The 17,068-nt window shown below is 39.2% G+C and overlaps 2 protein-coding genes across 2 annotated transcripts; one reads left to right on the forward strand and one right to left on the reverse strand.

Annotated features, from left to right (window-relative positions):
• Positions 1 to 308: 308 nt before the first annotated feature.
• On the reverse strand, positions 309 to 7,392 carry tmem268 (transmembrane protein 268). The gene is made up of 9 exons (XM_068576029.1): positions 7,271 to 7,392; positions 5,125 to 5,263; positions 4,027 to 4,121; positions 3,776 to 3,883; positions 3,100 to 3,252; positions 2,881 to 2,991; positions 2,099 to 2,188; positions 1,633 to 1,851; positions 309 to 1,112 (listed from the first exon to the last, which is right to left on the reverse strand). Exons 2-9 carry the CDS (start codon positions 5,243 to 5,245, stop codon positions 945 to 947), a joined length of 1,065 nt encoding a protein of 354 aa, XP_068432130.1. The 5' UTR covers positions 5,246 to 5,263; positions 7,271 to 7,392; the 3' UTR covers positions 309 to 944.
• A 2,265-nt stretch (positions 7,393 to 9,657) lies between these two features.
• Positions 9,658 to 16,941, forward strand: neu1 (neuraminidase 1). The gene is made up of 7 exons (XM_068576330.1): positions 9,658 to 10,180; positions 10,922 to 11,111; positions 12,633 to 12,895; positions 13,864 to 14,046; positions 14,988 to 15,207; positions 15,297 to 15,533; positions 15,657 to 16,941. The coding sequence occupies exons 1-6, from the start codon at positions 10,097 to 10,099 to the stop codon at positions 15,515 to 15,517; spliced, it is 1,161 nt and encodes a 386-aa protein (XP_068432431.1). The 5' UTR covers positions 9,658 to 10,096; the 3' UTR covers positions 15,518 to 15,533; positions 15,657 to 16,941.
• The last annotated feature ends 127 nt before the right edge of the window (positions 16,942 to 17,068 follow it).

Raw genomic sequence — 17,068 nt, forward strand, 5'->3', positions numbered from 1 at the left:
ACACATTTTGTCAATCTTCCAAGCTGTAGTGACAGACATATTACTTCAGTGAAAGTACCAACAGAATAATATTTCACAAGTCCTGCATTCAAGGTCTAGTGGTATAATATTGCTATCTACTCAAATGCTGTTCTTAAGTGCAATTTTGAGGTACTTTACTTGAGCATTTATAATTTATGTTACTTCAAACTTCTACTTCACTACATCTCAGAGGGAAATGTTGCACTATTTACTTTGGAGGTTTGGATTGTACACACGAAACGTGATCCGTCTATAAAATAAGATGCATTGTTACAGATTTATTTACCTCCAAAAACATTTGGTGTTAATCATTTCATCTCCAGCAACTCAAATGTGAAAATGCTCCGTCAACCAATATAAATCCAAGAATATAAAATATAGTAATGTAACACTGAGACCCGTCTCATTTGGCTGCAGAGTGCTTTTTAAATGTATTTTTTAAAGTATTTTTTGCATTTTACTTTTTTGAACATCTGAACTAGACACTGACTTTTAGTAAAAGGTCACAAGCCAACGATTTATGAAAGCACTATTTTACTATTAACGTGCTGTAATTTATACAGTTAACATACATTTTAAATGTAAAATCCTAATAGTTAACAGTCACTGAGGCCATGATTGCCATATGTACAAGAGTGCAAATATTGTTAAACAGCAGGTCGATTAGACAGCGTTTGGCACGGTGCAGAAATTGTTGGAACCAAATGAGCGGCGCAAACACAGAGCTGGCGTGAAGACAGCAGCGCAGGAGCCTGGCCACGGAAATCAAGAGCGTGACGCTCCAAACAGCTCCTTGATTTGATCAAAACAACATGATGTTCCAGAGGAAATGCTCTTACATGTCAGTTTGTCTGTTCAAGAGCATGCATGCGAGGCAAATGTCTTCAAGACTGTCGTCCACCAGTTCAAAGTGTTGACCCCTGTTATCGAAAGATCTTATTTGTGATGTACTGGCACAGGCAGAGATGGGCGTTGGAGCAGTGATTCCTCTGAGGGAGTAGGCAGCAGTTTGAGGATCCTGACAGCCTCTCGGACACCAGCAGCCTCACATACGCAGCACTGTAGGTCATCAGAAGCTGGTAAGCTTGAGCCTGCAAAGAAGTACGTTAACACTTACAAATTGTATCCCGCTTTCACCCCGGGAATGATGACAGTAAAAGCACAACGTTGGTCCTGAAAACTACTTAAATAAACATGCAAAGGAGAAAACTTCATTCACTCACATGTAAGAGCAAGACTATGTGGAGTTTTGATAAGTATTTTTATCAATGACACTTCCTTATTTCCCTCCCTTTGTTCTCATTAACCAATCAGGGCACATCCTGAGGGAACGTATGAATAAAAACCTACTAAGCTTTAAACCGATCTAATTCTTAGTTGCTTATTTAGCAAGCAATGTACCTGATCAATTATTTGTGAAATAAAAACTCCACACAAAAACGTTTGCTCCTATTCAAACAAAAAACAAAAAATCTTAATTGCTTAACTTTACAGGCGCTGCAATTTGTCTTTGTGTATCAGCGAATATATTGCTAAGTGTGATGTATAATTAAACACCTATTCTTATATGAATTCCCTCAGTGTGGGAATAAAGTCGTCCTGTCTCTTTACCTGAGCAGGTAACGACGCGTCAGGCACGAGGCTGTAGTTGGTGGTGACTTTGGCGCCCCCACACTGGCTGGATGAGGTACTGCAGCCAGTGTCCTCACATCTCAGCAGAGGCCTCTGTTCACTGGAGTCCTGCTCCACATCCGACCCGGCAAGCTCGGGGTCAACAGCCGCATCCTCCGTCACGAGAACGAGATGCGACATTTTCCTCTTCAGCTTGTTCTGGTGAAAGTGACACATTGTTCGCTTTAAACTTCACGCTGCGACAAATGGAAGCCATATAATGTCTTTCAAGGGCTAAAGTCCTGTTTGCCAGATGCGATAGAAAAATATATCCTTTCAAAAGCAGCTAGAATTGTGTTTCTATTGATTTTGAGCAAGGACTAAAATGGAAGCGCAAGAAAAAAAAATCGATAAAGCAGCAGGAGAACAAACAGCGGGACAGATGTAGGCCGACTCGACTCATCACCTGGGTGTCATCCTCCACAAAGCTGCGCTCCTCTAAAGTTTCAGTCAGTGCCCTCAGACAGCGGGACATGTCCCAAAACACAAAGTACAGCTGCAGAGAGACACAGGGAGATGAATACATCAGCATCAGTGGCTGCCAACGCAAAATTATTCAGTTTGGTTGTTCGTTATTGATTCTGGTTCCAGATGACTAAATAACCTCGCACACCTCCCACATTTATTGATCCCATGAGGCTCTTTATACACACATGATTAGTAGAGATGCACTTCTGTTTCAGCTTTTCTTTGCAGTGTTCAAAGTACTCTCTTTGTTTTTATTACTGACCTCCAAGTGTTTATTTTATTTTACATTTAGTCTTACATAAAAAAAAGTCTGCTGGGTATATATTATACAATGTTGTATTTAGAGAGCAAGTAATGGTAGAATAAACCTATTTCCAAGATTCTTTATGGAAAGATGTTGAAGATACTTTTTGTCCCGTGAGCAAGCGCACACGGTTCCAGTGTCCAAATTGCACCAAATTCGGAAAAGGCCTCGCACACACGCACACACACACACACACACACACACACACACACACACCGAGTGTGAAGTCAGATCAGAGGAGCAGTATTGCAACACAGAGACTCCTTCATTGATCGTCAGAATAAAATAAACAATGTCAAATATTGTTTGACTTTCCACAGTCTTTTTGACTAACACTGTGTATTTGCTTTGTTGTGTAGCATGGCACATATGGGACTTGATATTATCACGGCTGCAGTTGACTTCATAACAATAACCTGCATGTTTCCAGTGCAGGACTGCACCCAGTCGGCCACGGCCACCAGCAGCTTGTGTTTCACCAACCTCTCATTCACCTGGATTAACCGAATGTCGACGTTCATGTTGATCTGACACAGAAGCAGACAAAGATGTTCGAGAATAATTTATTTCACATTTAACTTTTTTTGTCCTGCATGACTGTAAACTCAGTTCATGGTAACAGACTCGCTCCTTACCTCCCTGTTACTGTAGTGGAGGATGATGATGATGGCAGTGGTGAGGAAGATGGAGACGAGGCTGACAGAGAGGCAGAGGAGCCAGTAGTCCCTGACAGAGATATAGAGGTGGAGTGTGGAGAACACGGCGCACCACACCACCACATACAGCACCTAGTGGAGGGAGAAACATTTACCTGAATACTAAAAGCATAACATGTTATATCAGCAACTTGCAGCGAGCATTTAAGAAACATTTCTACATTTTGGACATATGCATATTTGCCCTTTAGCTGTGAGAAGCAGCATTAATGTTTCACACATAAAAGCAAAAATAACAGATTTAGAAACCAAACTGCAAAAAGTTATAATCAACATGAACCAAATATTAGAGACAAGACTGAAAACAAACAGGAAATTGCATCAGCTCATGAATTAGCAGTGACAGGAATTTGTAAAAGTTTGTTTGTCTTTGGTTGTATGGAAATAGTTGAAGCATGTCCTTCTATGTGTAGAGATTAATCAAAATAGTTTTGATGTGTGAATTAAGAGGCTTCAGGTGCTATTTTTTGAATCCATGCTAGCTCTTTTTTTCCTCACATTTTTTCCAGCTTTATTGCTAAGCTAAGCTAATTGCCTCCTCATGCTTCAGAGGTGGAGCAAAGCAACCTGTGGTTTCTCGAGCTGGACGACATACCGGTGCCAGTATAAAATGGAAGAGAGAGGAGTTGAAAACCAGGTATCTCCTGACTGAGGGAAGGCCCAGAGCTGACTTCAGCGGAGCCTCCATGTCTCTGACTGGAATCTAAGAAGTGAAACAAAATCAGCAACCTCAATTAAACATAGATTTAACTCAGAATGTCTGAATGTTGCAGTGCCACAGTAGGTCATCCTCTGTGTGTGTGTGTGTGTGTGTGTGTGTGTGTGTGTGTGTGTGTGTGTGCTGACCTGAAAGCCATCATTCTCCAGTTTGGCACGGCACAGAGAAAGATCAAAGCTCGGGTTGAGCATCGAACAGCTTGGCATCGCCACAACACACTGACCTGAGAGCAAGTGTGTGTGTGTGTGAGAGAGAGAGAGAGAGAGAGAGAGAGAGAGAGAGAGAGAGAGAGAGAGAGAGAGAGAGAGAGAGAGAGAGAGAGAGAGAGAGAGAGAGAGAGAAAACACTATTGAATCATCATTACATTAATTCTTTAAAAAGAACTGTGACAAGAACCTTGAGGTAAAAGCAATTCAGCAGCAGTGAAAAGGTTGCAGACAAACACTCACCCAAACCACAAAATTAGGGCAGTCAAATTAAATAACCACTCATATCTCACTGACCTAAGGTGAGTCAGTCAGTGGAAACACATGCTGTGCAACCAGATGTTGTTCAAACCTAAAAAACTTGAGTTTAAAACCCAAACTATCCATATATACAAGTATTATAGGCTCCATGTTGAGTAATTAAAAGAGCTATCATTATGCAGGTCTGTTTCCTATCTTTGTGAGCGTGATGTTATGGTGATAACAAAGTCACAATGTTTCTCTACTGCTGTATAACTACTGGCATACAGTAGGTCCAGTCATGGGGGAATCTAAAATAGGAGCACTGTTGTACTTTTATGACACAAAGCACTGCAGCGCAAAGGTTTATGAGGCAACACGGCTGTAACAAGCTTTGGCGTAACAAGGCTTTTAACTGGTGCACATTTTTAATACCTAACTTTTATTCCCAAAACAATTTCAGGATGTTTTCAGGCTGAATGTGAACGTCAGAACGATGCAGTGAATAATTCCTCTTTTGCATCGGCACAAGGAAAATAAACAACAGATATCAGTCCATGTGAAATGTTAAACCCCAGGATGTAACACAGTGCAGTAATAGCATTAAAACAAGAGTACACGGCACAAATGTACCCCATATAGATTTTTCTGAGAGTCCCTTTAAATACTGGAGGATATATGTATTTCCTGATCCCCTTAAAACCATAACACTAAGAGTAAATTGAGAGTTTTTTGCAGCACAATTCAACATATAAAAGCAATAAAGAAGCATCTGTTTACCATTTGACCAGGTGGGTCTGTCGGTGTTGGCCTGCTGTGGCGGAGCTTTAGTTTGTTTGTCCTGCACATCCACCTGACTCTCCTCCATCACGTGAGATACTCCGTTCTTGTCCTCCATCATGCCAGCGGTAACCACATCCTAAAAAAAGAATAATGTGAGGATGACTTGACCAATACTGATAAGAGGAAACAGATCTGAAAAACAAAGCATTTGAAAGTGCGCTTAAGGAAATGTACGACTTCTTTATGAGTCCTATAACTTTAAACAAGTTTAAAAAAAAAAAAAAGGAACCAGTGATTTCATGTGACATGCATCACTTAGAAAGTACATCAGGGTTACAACAGAGGTTATAGTGCCAGAAATCTAAAATAACATGAAAACATATGACTGACTAATACAGGAAGCTGACAACTCTTCAGAAGCCATGTTGTTTTGGAGGGATTTAGTGAGGCTGATCATTCCACCCTGTTTAATAAAGTAGGCCAAAAGTATACATGTGTTTATCTGGAGGTGTTTGCTAACACAACGATTTCCAAACAGAGGGACATCTCAGGGGTTACTTCTGCAGCTGCTAAGCGGCATGTGTGAAGCTCAACTATTTCCAATGGACGGAAAGTTGTAACATCTCGGGTTACATCAAATTATTAGCTAGTGTCAATTGTACGTATTAGCTAGTGTCAAAGGTACTAATAAAAGGATCAAATAGTTAATTGAAATTCATAATAATGGTTGAAATGGTTGTAATTGCTTAAAATAATGGTTAAACAGTGAATCCCAATGGATCTTCTGTCACTGCAAGAGCCAGTTTAGCAGTACAAAGCAGCCTGTACAATGACAATTATATTGTATGAAAGAAATATTGGGACTGTACCCACTTTCATATGAGTAAAAGTGTTCATTAACGTCCAGTGTACAGCCCATTCATATTTACCATGACCAATGGCCTACAGATGAGGCGTAAACTGACTTGCGCTCATGTGACTTGCAGTCATGCCAGGGAGGATTGTCTCTTTGTAACCTGAGTTTATTCAAAGAAGGGCAGAAAGTCTGAGAACCTGCAGGAAACCAGATCACTTCTGCTTTCACAGCTGCTGGCCTCAACGGCAGTGACATTGTGACGGTGTTATCTGCAGGCAGAGGTGCAGCATTAAGAGGCTATTACTTCTTATGGGATGGATTCAGTTTTGAGGAGACGATTTAAGTGAATTAGCATTTTTATAAGCCCTTCAACGTTGCCCATATCTGCAGTGCCTGGAGACTAAAATGCCACGAATGTCATCTGTTATCATGTCAGTGTAGCTCAGGCAGTTAATAGAGGATGAACGGATATATTTAGTCGTGACTCTGCACTTCCACAGCAGACTTCTAGTGATAAAACTACAGAAATGCTACTATAGTCAAACCCAGCTCTCTCTGGGTCTGTTTCCTTTTTGTGCTCTGGCCCGCATGCCTATGACTGAAACCACATTTTAGCACTGAAGTGTGAACACTCAATGCTGCAGTTGCGATATTACACTGTCCCCTCAGACTTCTTTCTCAGTCCTCTTTTTACACAGGCCTCCTCGAGGCCTTTATAACTCATTTTCAGTTTCTTGCATGCAAATAAAGTCACACTGACTGTGAACAGTGTACCATTGCCTTTTTACACGAGAAACAAATCTACCAAATAATATTGTTGAAGCATGCAAGCACACAGAGGCAGCAGTATTTCATTTTTCATTTTTATTGAGCTTATGAGTAAAAACTCAACCCACAATCGCTTATCTTTAAACTGCATATTGTCGGCTTTCACGCCCGTGTGTGTGTGAACCTTATCACTTTGTATTTAGGGGGTAGAAAAATAACTTTTCCAAAGGTCTTTTCTCTCTTGAGTTTTGCAAATATTTGCCTTTTTGCGCAGAGATGCCAAATTTTCAATAAATAATCTCCAAAATGTTGAATTGTTATATAAAGCTCTTATTGGACATAGAGGTATAGAAGATAGGAAAGCCATGTCACATGTCTTAGTTTTTTAAATGTTAGATTAAAAAGCCTGCGTTTCTATGTGGTTTTCCAACACGTTCCATTTAAATAGTTCACCTCTAAGACTGTAACCAACAAAACCAAACTGAAAGTTCATATCTCACATGATCAAACACATCTTACCTGTATTTTAGATGAGAGTCCATCGTGTCAACAGACCTGTGATGATTGTATTTCCTTCTGGGTCCACATTGATCGATTGAAAACAATAACTATTTCTGACTGCGCAAACAGATCGTGGTGTATGTTACTTTCACCGTCAAATGTTCCTCAGCAGCTTCTTCTTCTTCTCTCTCTCTCTCTCTCTCTCTCTCTCTCTCTCTCTCTCTCTCTCTCTCTCTCTCTCTCTCTCTCTCTCTCTCAGCGTGTGACTGAGATCAGCAGGGCCTCATGACTACAGGAATGTGGTTTCTGGTTCATAGCTCAACAAATTCAATACCAAAAGTTGTGTGATGCTCATGAAGAAAAGCTTAACACTGTATTTTGATGTTGTGACATAAACTATTATATAGTCTATCTTTAATGGACACTTTTGCAGAGTTTCGTGTTTGTTTTCATTGGCATTGTGTTGCTGCTTTATTGGAACTGTCACACATTCATACACATGCATTTCCTCTACCACACAATGTATACAAGACTTACACTGTAACACTGGATAGTTAATGTGTTGTGTGTGGTTTAGGGAAAATTCTGCCCCCGTCTGGATAGAAGAGTATTTATCGTAGTACTCTCATGGTAATTGAGAGAACACAACCAGAAAATGAAATGCATGAATTAAATAAAATACAGGTTGTTGTTGTTTTTAAATCTGCTGACATAATTTATCTTTGCCTGATCTTCCCCCTCAGCAGAAAACAATGTGGTAGGCATGAAGTATGGGGTTCATTTCATTTTATCGGACGGTATGTTATGTTTCTGTATATTTATGCACCCTTGATGTAGTATTCAAATCTAACAAAAACATTAAACCATCATTTAGCCGCTGCATAAGGTACAATAGCGTGCAGCCAATAAAAGAAAGTATATTCATTTAATACAAATATAATTTTATTTATTTAGAATTTGTATAAGTTTTTTTTTTTTAAGTCAGATATATTTGTATTGGTTGTTATATTATAAGTATATATTACTTTGAAAACACAGTGGAAAAGAAATATCTTGGATATCTATACTTATATAGATAGTTTAATGTCTTGTAATCAAAAGGATGCCACATCTTTTAGTGGAAATAAAAGTTTCAGCCGACAGAGGGCTTGATTTCACAGACATCCCAAAAATCAAATATTTGATTTATATATATATATATATATATATATATATATATATATATATATATATATATATATAGCTGGAATGGATGGCACACTACTTTATAAATAAAGTATTATTAAAAACAGGTGGTGTGCCATCTATTCCAGTCTATCCTAACTACATGGCCCTCAGACTAACGGTTATCCCTTTTACTAACGGCTATCTTACCAAGCGGTCAGTTAGGTTAACCGAGGTTCGCCAACCGTCAGTTAACAATCAGCCCGTCAGGAGATGTAGCGGCAGGTGGTCATCACAACGTTGAAATGCGTTCGGCGTTGAAATGTACTGTAACAGTCGCACACCACCACGATAATACAATAAATGCATCTGTTATTTATAGCACTATATTGCAAAACCATTCACAGTCAGAGTTTCAGAGTTCAGGATTTAAAAAAAAGAAAAACTGTTTGATGTATTCTACAGCTCAAGGTAACTTCACAGAAATCATTCCCGCTTTTCAAAACGCTATATTTTTTAAGTTATTGGCTTTAATTTGGCTGAAGCAGCTGCCGCATGGACTCATGGGTAATATTAATGACTAATCAGGTTTGGGCTTTGTGTATGAAGAATTATCACAACGTATACATGAACAAGTAACTTGAATCAGTAATGTACAGAGATTCATGAGATGGGCCACACATTAAATCACATTTCTTTCAACCACAGCTGCCGCTACAACGCTGTTTTGGTGCTGTTTATTATTAGCTTAGCGGTTAGCGCTAAATGAATGGAGATGGATTACTGCTGCGTTAGCTAGCTTCCGCTGGGTTAGCGGTTAGCAGTGAGTAGATGACATATTAGTGCTCAAAATAGTGTTTGTCAGTCCCTGGGGTAGTTATAATCAGTGTGGTCTGCCTGACGGAGGACAGGCAGTGGAGGTTTGTCGTTAATATGTTAAAACTTGACTGAAATTGTCTAAGACACTATTTATTATGAATGTGTTAACTAGCTGATGTTGCTGCTGTTTAGACCTGTTTATTCACTTGTTATTCTGCTCCTGCTGCCAAATAACCGATAACACACCGCTGTCTGTTCAATGCACTGCTATTGTATATGATGTATTATTAATAATACATATTATAATATTTTATAATATGATAATATAATATATGTTACCCACTGTCTATTTAATACACTGTTATTATATATTATATTATCATATATTATAGTGGCGGGCTGTCTGGGCCTGCTAAGCCTTCTCTTCTGTCCTAAACAGAATCACAAAGTTATAGCTATTTTATAATTAAAAAAATGTAATACATATTTTTGGTAATAATTAAATGATATATCTATTTTATAATGCGCTGAACAGCATCCCGGCATGCGCATATGTATAAATACGGTATTAGACAGCAGTGTGTCTTTATACAATTTATTACATTTTGAGTATCATTAATCATTTCCTCTTTTATTTTGGTGCACAACGGAAAATAAGGACGGACGTCATGTGACCGCCCTCTTTGGTCACATGACTTACTCGCTCTGTATGCTATGGTGTTTTGAGCTGAGACGAGCTGTTCCGCCTTTGACTCTTGTCCTTTTTTGTGGATTAATTTCTAAACTGCTCTATACTTGTGTAATAACTGGTGTCAATTCTCTGCCGGAATAAATAATAAGTCTTCAGGACGTGAATCCATCATGGAGACAGGAAGCCGACTCGTTGCGTTGTCGCTCCTGCTTTCCCTGTTGTCTCTGTGTAATTCAACCTTCAGCCCCAAACAGGTATGCGCAGCCTACATCGTATCATACAAATATGCAACAACACAATGTAGTTAACCTGTTGTTGGTCCACGAGTTGGAGAAGCTAACAAAAATGTGGATTCAACTTGATGTCAGTGATCAAAGTGACTTGTTCGAGGCCACAAGACGCTGTTGTGTGTCCAGCCTGCGCATGCATTCATTTTGTAATAGCGAGTGGAGGAATGCGAGTTATTTTAAAAGTAGCATCACACCATGAAAATACTGAAAAGGAAAGTAAAAACAGCTCAAATAAAAGTGTCGTATCAGTCAGCGTTACACAACATGTCAACTACTTTGGTGGAAGCTAATATAGCTATTGTCAAACCTTTATATACACACCTTTGGGTAGCATGATCATTTGTTTAACAACACTTCTGCATTTATGACAAATTTTTATGTATTTTACAGTTGTACATGTAGCATTAGACAAAAATAAATCATTGCATTTTATATTCTAATTGTGTTTTGGTGTGTAAAACATTGATCTGAAACTTAACCAATAACTGTATCGATTAAATACATATAGTGGAATGCCAAGTACAATATTAAAATATAGTGAAGCAGAAGTATATAGGTCAAAAGGAAAATATTCAAAGTACAGTTCGACCAATTGGAAGCCAAAATGGAGCTCTTGCAGCCGGAATATATGAATACAATAAATGCTTTCTGATGTGAAAGTGTGAAGTTTTTAATGTTTTAGTCTCGTCTTTCCTTGCTGTCCAGATTGTCCCTCTGCTGTATGAAGAGCAGTTGTTATGGGTGAGCGGATTCGAGGGGGAGGTGAACACCTACAGGATCCCCCTGCTTAGCTTCACCCCAAAAGGAAGCCTGCTGGCTTTCTCAGAGGCCAGGAAGACGACAAGCCGGGACTTGGGACAAAAGTTCATCGCAATGCGGCGGTCCACAGACAAAGGCAAGGGGCGACTATGACGGGCATTGCATCAGACACACACGCACACGCACGCACACACACAGGATGACTTAATGTGGCACTGCAGCATTCAGACATTTTTTGTAAAGTCTACGTTTGCTTAATTTTAAGTTTTCTTTTTGTGACAAAGAATCAAAACAGGACAAGAAACGTCAGTTACAGCTTTAAGTTTAAAAAGGTAATAAGAAAGTTTATCAATAAATATTATTTTAAACCGTTACGCACATTGATTATTATCATGACAAACAAAAAAAGTAAACAATTTTACCAAAAATCAGTACAGTCAAGTTCTGCTTCTTTTTTTTCCTGAAGCTTTCAGCAATACGGTGTGGCCTTGATAAGTAAATACAGTGTTGCTTAGTGAACAAAACAAGCAAGTGGACCTTATGATAAGACCTGGTTTCCTCCGACGTAAACTTACATGAGCTAAAATACAGGAAACGTAACTTCCTCGAAAAGGCTGCAGAGGAAGAAGTAGCACAGACTACAAAATGTCTGCATTATTCAAATTGGAGCTGGTTATAACGTGATACCTGGTTTCCTAAACTGTAGCCAATGTCATACGTTACTTTTAGTGCTGAAATAAAAACTATTTTATTCCAAACTTTACTTTGAGGATAATAAAAAAGCCCTCGTTATGCAACACAGATCTGATTACACACAATATCAAAGTTGAGAGTATAAAACACACAAAACATAAAAGCATCAATGTAAAAAACTTTTACATTTACGCTTTTGTCCAAACTGATCGTTTCTATAAAATAAAAGGATTTTAAGAGTGTACACGTTTGAACATGCATGCTGTGACACAAAAAGTAATACAAAATCAGGTAGACACGGGGAGTAAGAGAGACAGCGAATGTGATTACTGACGGTGGCAGGTCTGTGGCAAGTCTGTGGTAGGAGTAAGTCAAGGCCGGGACAGCGACAAGCGAACGTCACTACTCGTTAGAGAAGTGCCAGTATTCATCACAGGAGTGCCACGACTAGTCAGAAACTTGCCAATTTCCTGACGCCTGCCACACGCTTTGCACTGTGGTGCCAGTGCCGCAAGGAGGAGCCCGATCTTGCTGAAGAACTGGGAGGTACCCAAAACAAAACTTACATAGCAGGTGAGTCCAAGTCAAAACAACATAAAACAGGACAAGGTGACCGGCCAGGCACACAAGGAAGATGAACAGGAGCATAGCAGACGAACCAACACAGTTACAACAAGAGACAGAGAGAAATATATGCATTGATTGCTGTAAAATAAATGGCTTGAAACACTACCTTACAGCAAAGTGTGCAAGAGAGGATGAATAGAAAGAGACTAAAACCAAATTTAAGGATGAAAACATAAAAGACAAAAATGTTGAGATGTTTGAGGGAAAAGTTGAATCCCAAAAATACTTCAAGGAATGTATTTTTCTTTTAGAATATGTTGCAAACATATAGAATTTGGTATAAAAGAAGTCTTGATCAATGTCTGAATCCTCTCCTGTTCCTCCTCCGTCCCTCCAGGAGCCACCTGGTCCCCGTCGTCTTTCATAGTTGATGATGGAGCGCATATTGACGGCCTGAACCTGGGCTCTGTGGTGGTGGACGAGGAACACGGCTTGGTGATTGTGGTCTACGTCCTCTGCTTCAACCACTATCACTGCTCCCCGTCCAGCATCATGATGGTGGAGAGCCTGGACGACGGCCTCAGCTGGAGCCAGCCCAGGAACCTGTCGGTCCAGCTCGGAGTGAAAACCTTTGCGCCCGGGCCGGGCTTCGGCATCCAGGTGAGACTAAACGGTACAGGACGACGTGAGAAGCTGCTGCTGAGCTGCTTCCTAGTTATAACTGGAGATATAATTTAAGCTAAATTACCTTTGTGCTGTCTTCATGTCACGTACTGTGACTGTAAACTATTAACAGATTTAGTCAATCAGGTACAGGGCGAGAGGTTTTAAAGACAGACATGTCTGTGGTGAGAAGATCTGCTAAAAAAAACTAAGGTCTGTCATGCTGCTTTTAATGACAGCATTTATCAGCTGTAAAATAAAGTATAAAAATTAAAAAAACAGTGCATAATGCCAACAAAAAAGTATTGGAGCTCATTAACAGTTACATTATACATCCATTATACATTATATATCCGTTTCTTTGGATAATAATAAGCTAAAATGTTCAACCTGCAAAATGTTTATCTCTTCTAATATATGCCTTCTTCAATTGTATCATGTAAATAGAATAAATTGGACAAGGAGCTTTTTGATTTTTGGCTTCTTAAAAAAAAAACAAGCACATTGAAAGCATAAAAAAGTGACAACAGAGCATTTGAGATGTTTTGAGCAACAGAATCATGATATAATTGGAGGTCGGTTTTTTTGTAATTGTGCAAATAAGTTGCTTATCCCTTTCCAAAGTCTGAGTTGATCATCTGAATAGCTCAGGTTCACTGTGGATTTTTATTATGTTTTCTTACATAAGATATTGTCTGTGTAGCATTATTTTAAACTATTTTTAAGAATGATGTTATCTTTTTTGAGAGCAAAAACACTATTCCATACTATATTATGCTCATGTTGTTATGTTTCTCTCATCATATACTATATAATAATATATACTATACAAGTGTCATTATTTAATTATGTTTAATTATATTTTCCCTCTTAAATCATTTTCAGAACTATATGTAGTTTGAGTCTGCACCTTTTTTAATTTTTATTTACTGAGTCCACATTTTTGGGGTGTCTTTGCACTACAGAAGCGCTACAACCCAGCTAAGGGGAGGTTGGTGGTGTGTGGTCATGGGACATTGGAGGGAAACGGAGTTTTCTGCATCCTGAGTGATGACCATGGAAAAAACTGGTACAATGGCGCTGCGCTGAAAAGCATCCCTTACAACCAGCAGAAGAGAGAACAAGACTTCACCCCCGACGAGTGCCAGGTACGTTGGCTGCTGCCTGCGGATTGCGCCATGCTGGTCTACTATGACGGTAGGGGAGTTGGGGGAATGTGGAGGGAATTCCTTTTCCTTCATGAGAATGAAACTTTATTATGACCAAAAGGGGTTTGGACTTCTTACAATAGAAACAAAAGCATCCAAATATCTTGGAATTTAATTTGCAAGGTCTCCACATTGGGAGTCTCAGCCATCCAGTCACATGCTCATCAGCAGCAGCCTTCAAAAACGTATAGAATCATATTATTAACACTGCCTCTCCAGCACCAAACAGCAGACAATGTAAGCATCTAGTTGTTGAAGAAAGTTAAATTACAAGCAGTTAATAGAGGAGTTGGCGGCATGATGAAAACAAACAAACAAAGCTAAAAGAAGATAGAGAGGATCAGAAATATGACTTCTGATGGATGTTAATGTTCCATTGTTTCTGCTGGTCGTGTCACAGCTTGCTGTGAAGTTCTTCTGCCCTCTAGAGGCCAGAAGTAACATAGCTGTGAAAATATATGTTTTAAAAACATCTGGCAGTTATCTTAACAATTGTGTGATGTCTTCACTGCAGTGATACACAGTTGTCATAATAATTAATCAAATACCATTTAATGAATGTTTAAATAATAGAGCTCATCAACCTTGAAACTTTAAAGACTCGTGTGAGAGAAATAGGTGCGGCTTCATTCCACACTCGTTCTTGTTTTGGTGTGAATCCGGAGCATTGGTCCTATTGCTTTATCTTTTAATGTTTTTACCTGTGTTATGTGATTTCTGTGTGTCTTGTGACTGTTGAAACTTTTGTATGCTGCTGTATTGGCCAGGCTTCCCTTGGAAAACAGGTCATTGTATCCTGAAAGGACCGACCTGATCAAATAAAGGCTAATAATAAAAAATAATAATAATAACCAAGCCTAACCCTCTCTGCTTCCCTGCAGCCAGTGGAGCTGGCGGATGGCAGCATCGTCATCAACGTGCGGAACCAGAACAACTACCACTGTCGGTGTCGCATGGTGGTACGCAGCTTTGACGGCGGATTGACCCTGCCCATAGAAACTCTGTTCTTTGACCGCGAGCTTGTGGATCCTGCAGTAGCAGCCGGCGCTCTGGTGAAGAACGGCGTGCTCTACTTCACCAACCCCTCACATGAGCTACACAGTAAGAGCCGCCGACATTAACGGTCATACTCTCTTCAGTTTACCTCACGCTTAATACATCACGTTAACGTCTTGCCTCAACCCCCTCAGGAGTTAACCTGACTTTACGGTGGTCGCTGACTGATGGTAAGTCTTGGGAGAAAAAAGCTTTGCAGATCTGGGCGGGTCCCAGCGGCTACTCCAGCATCACATCACTGGACAGCAGCTCTGTGGAGGACGAGAAATACATCTTTGTCATCTACGAAAAGGGCTACAAGAGCTACGGCGAGACCATCTCGGTCACCAAGATCCACCTGTTTGGTGGCCGGTAGAGCACGTGGGAGGAAGGTAAGCAGATGAGCATCACTTTGTTCACATCAACAGGTACGATGCAAAAAAACTCATTTGTATACTGTTTAATGTGGATCCTGTTTCAATTGTTTCACCTTGTGTTCGTCTCCCGGATTCCAGATATGTTGGAGCGAAAGGGAAAAAGAAAACGCTGTCGTTTACACCAAGGAATTTGTCAGGAAGAAGAAAAAAAAAGACATTTTAAACTCACATCATAATATTGAGAGTGGAAAAATGGGATTCTCGGAACAATGAATGAACAGTTGTGCTGAGGCGGTGTCTCAAAATACTATTTTCTCCTTTTTCTTTCCTCTACAATTACCACACTTGATGAAGGAACCAAAGCACATGTCCATGTTCCTGTTTTTGGATATGTTACTCACTGTATGAAAAGATATGAGCAAGCAGGACTTGTGATGCTGTTTTGAGGCTGACATCAATACCTCATTCAGTACGATAGTACCACAGTAAAGTATCATATCACAGTCTTCCATGATGAAGGATAACAACGACTTTCAATAGTTTGAATATGGTTTTAATGCAATACAGATTCAAGTACATCTTTTATTCTATTCTTTTTATCTAATTCACCTTCAAAACAGAAACTGTATTTTTGACGTTGGGGGGGAAATGAATATAGTACAGATAGAGAATATAGTTTTAGCTTACTTTCAAATGTCCCATGGGTCTGTTCTTGTGAAGAATTGCTTTAATTAAGAGAGGAGTGTGCCAGGAATTTATACTGACCAAAACTGGTTCTGCTGTCTTGAAACCAGAAATTGTGTAAAAAGAATGTGAATCGCCAAATGTGATTTCATATTGGAGTATGATTTTGTTAAAATGATGATTAAGATGGGTGTGAATGAATGTGTGAACAAATAGTTAAGTACATACTGTAGCCAAGGTATCTTCACCAGCACTTGTGCAGAATGTACATTGCCTATACTACATTGTACTATCTGTAGATCGATTAAATTAACTCTCAACATGCTTCAGGCACAGCTAAGCTGATTTGCAGTCATTCATGATTTGGTAAAACATCCCAAATTTCCACTTTTTTCTTCATCAAAGACCTTTTTTTTAAAAAAAGAGTCATTAGTAGTTACAACACAGCAAACACAATGGGTTTTATTGGGAAACTCCTTTTAATAAGTGTTGAAGAAAGAAAAGAAAATTAAGAAAATTGCAGTGACATGAGATAATTTTACCTTACTGGTGTATTTCCCCTGCATGTCTTTGTGACTTCACTTTTATTGAAAGAACTTTATAAAAAATAAATAATTTAAATGAGTGTGCTGATTATTCCAAAAGTTATTTGGATATTTATATTCACTGAAGTAAATATTGGATTTTCAATTGAAGATTTTACTATTAACTTCCTTAATATCACTCGTCGTGCAAATCAACACATTCCCAGACATTGTACAAGTATGTGTGACCTGAGATACCCTCTTTGTTTTGATAACATTGCTCTCACTCTCTCGGTTGTAGATGTAACTATTTCACTGCAGCCTTTGGGTACATTTTTCTTT

This window comes from Clinocottus analis, unplaced genomic scaffold (genome assembly GCF_023055335.1).
Source record: "Clinocottus analis isolate CAN_PGR_092001 unplaced genomic scaffold, fCliAna1.0.p SCAF_14, whole genome shotgun sequence".
NCBI classification, from domain to species: domain Eukaryota; kingdom Metazoa; phylum Chordata; class Actinopteri; order Perciformes; family Cottidae; genus Clinocottus; species Clinocottus analis.

Bases quoted from the DNA above. Each gene is read 5' to 3' on its own strand.
- tmem268 (XM_068576029.1), bottom strand. From the start codon at position 5,245: ATGATGGAGGACAAGAACGGAGTATCTCACGTGATGGAGGAGAGTCAG. The intron at 2,189-2,880 runs GTTATTGTTATG...GTCTCTCTGCAG, and splicing joins CCTGCACTGGAAACATGCAG to CTGTACTTTGTGTTTTGGGA. The intron at 1,852-2,098 runs GTGATGAGTCGA...CACTTTCACCAG, and splicing joins TTGTGGAGGATGACACCCAG to AACAAGCTGAAGAGGAAAAT.
- neu1 (XM_068576330.1), top strand. From the start codon at position 10,097: ATGGAGACAGGAAGCCGACTCGTTGCGTTGTCGCTCCTGCTTTCCCTG. The intron at 10,181-10,921 runs GTATGCGCAGCC...CTTGCTGTCCAG, and splicing joins CAACCTTCAGCCCCAAACAG to ATTGTCCCTCTGCTGTATGA. The intron at 12,896-13,863 runs GTGAGACTAAAC...TTTGCACTACAG, and splicing joins GGCCGGGCTTCGGCATCCAG to AAGCGCTACAACCCAGCTAA.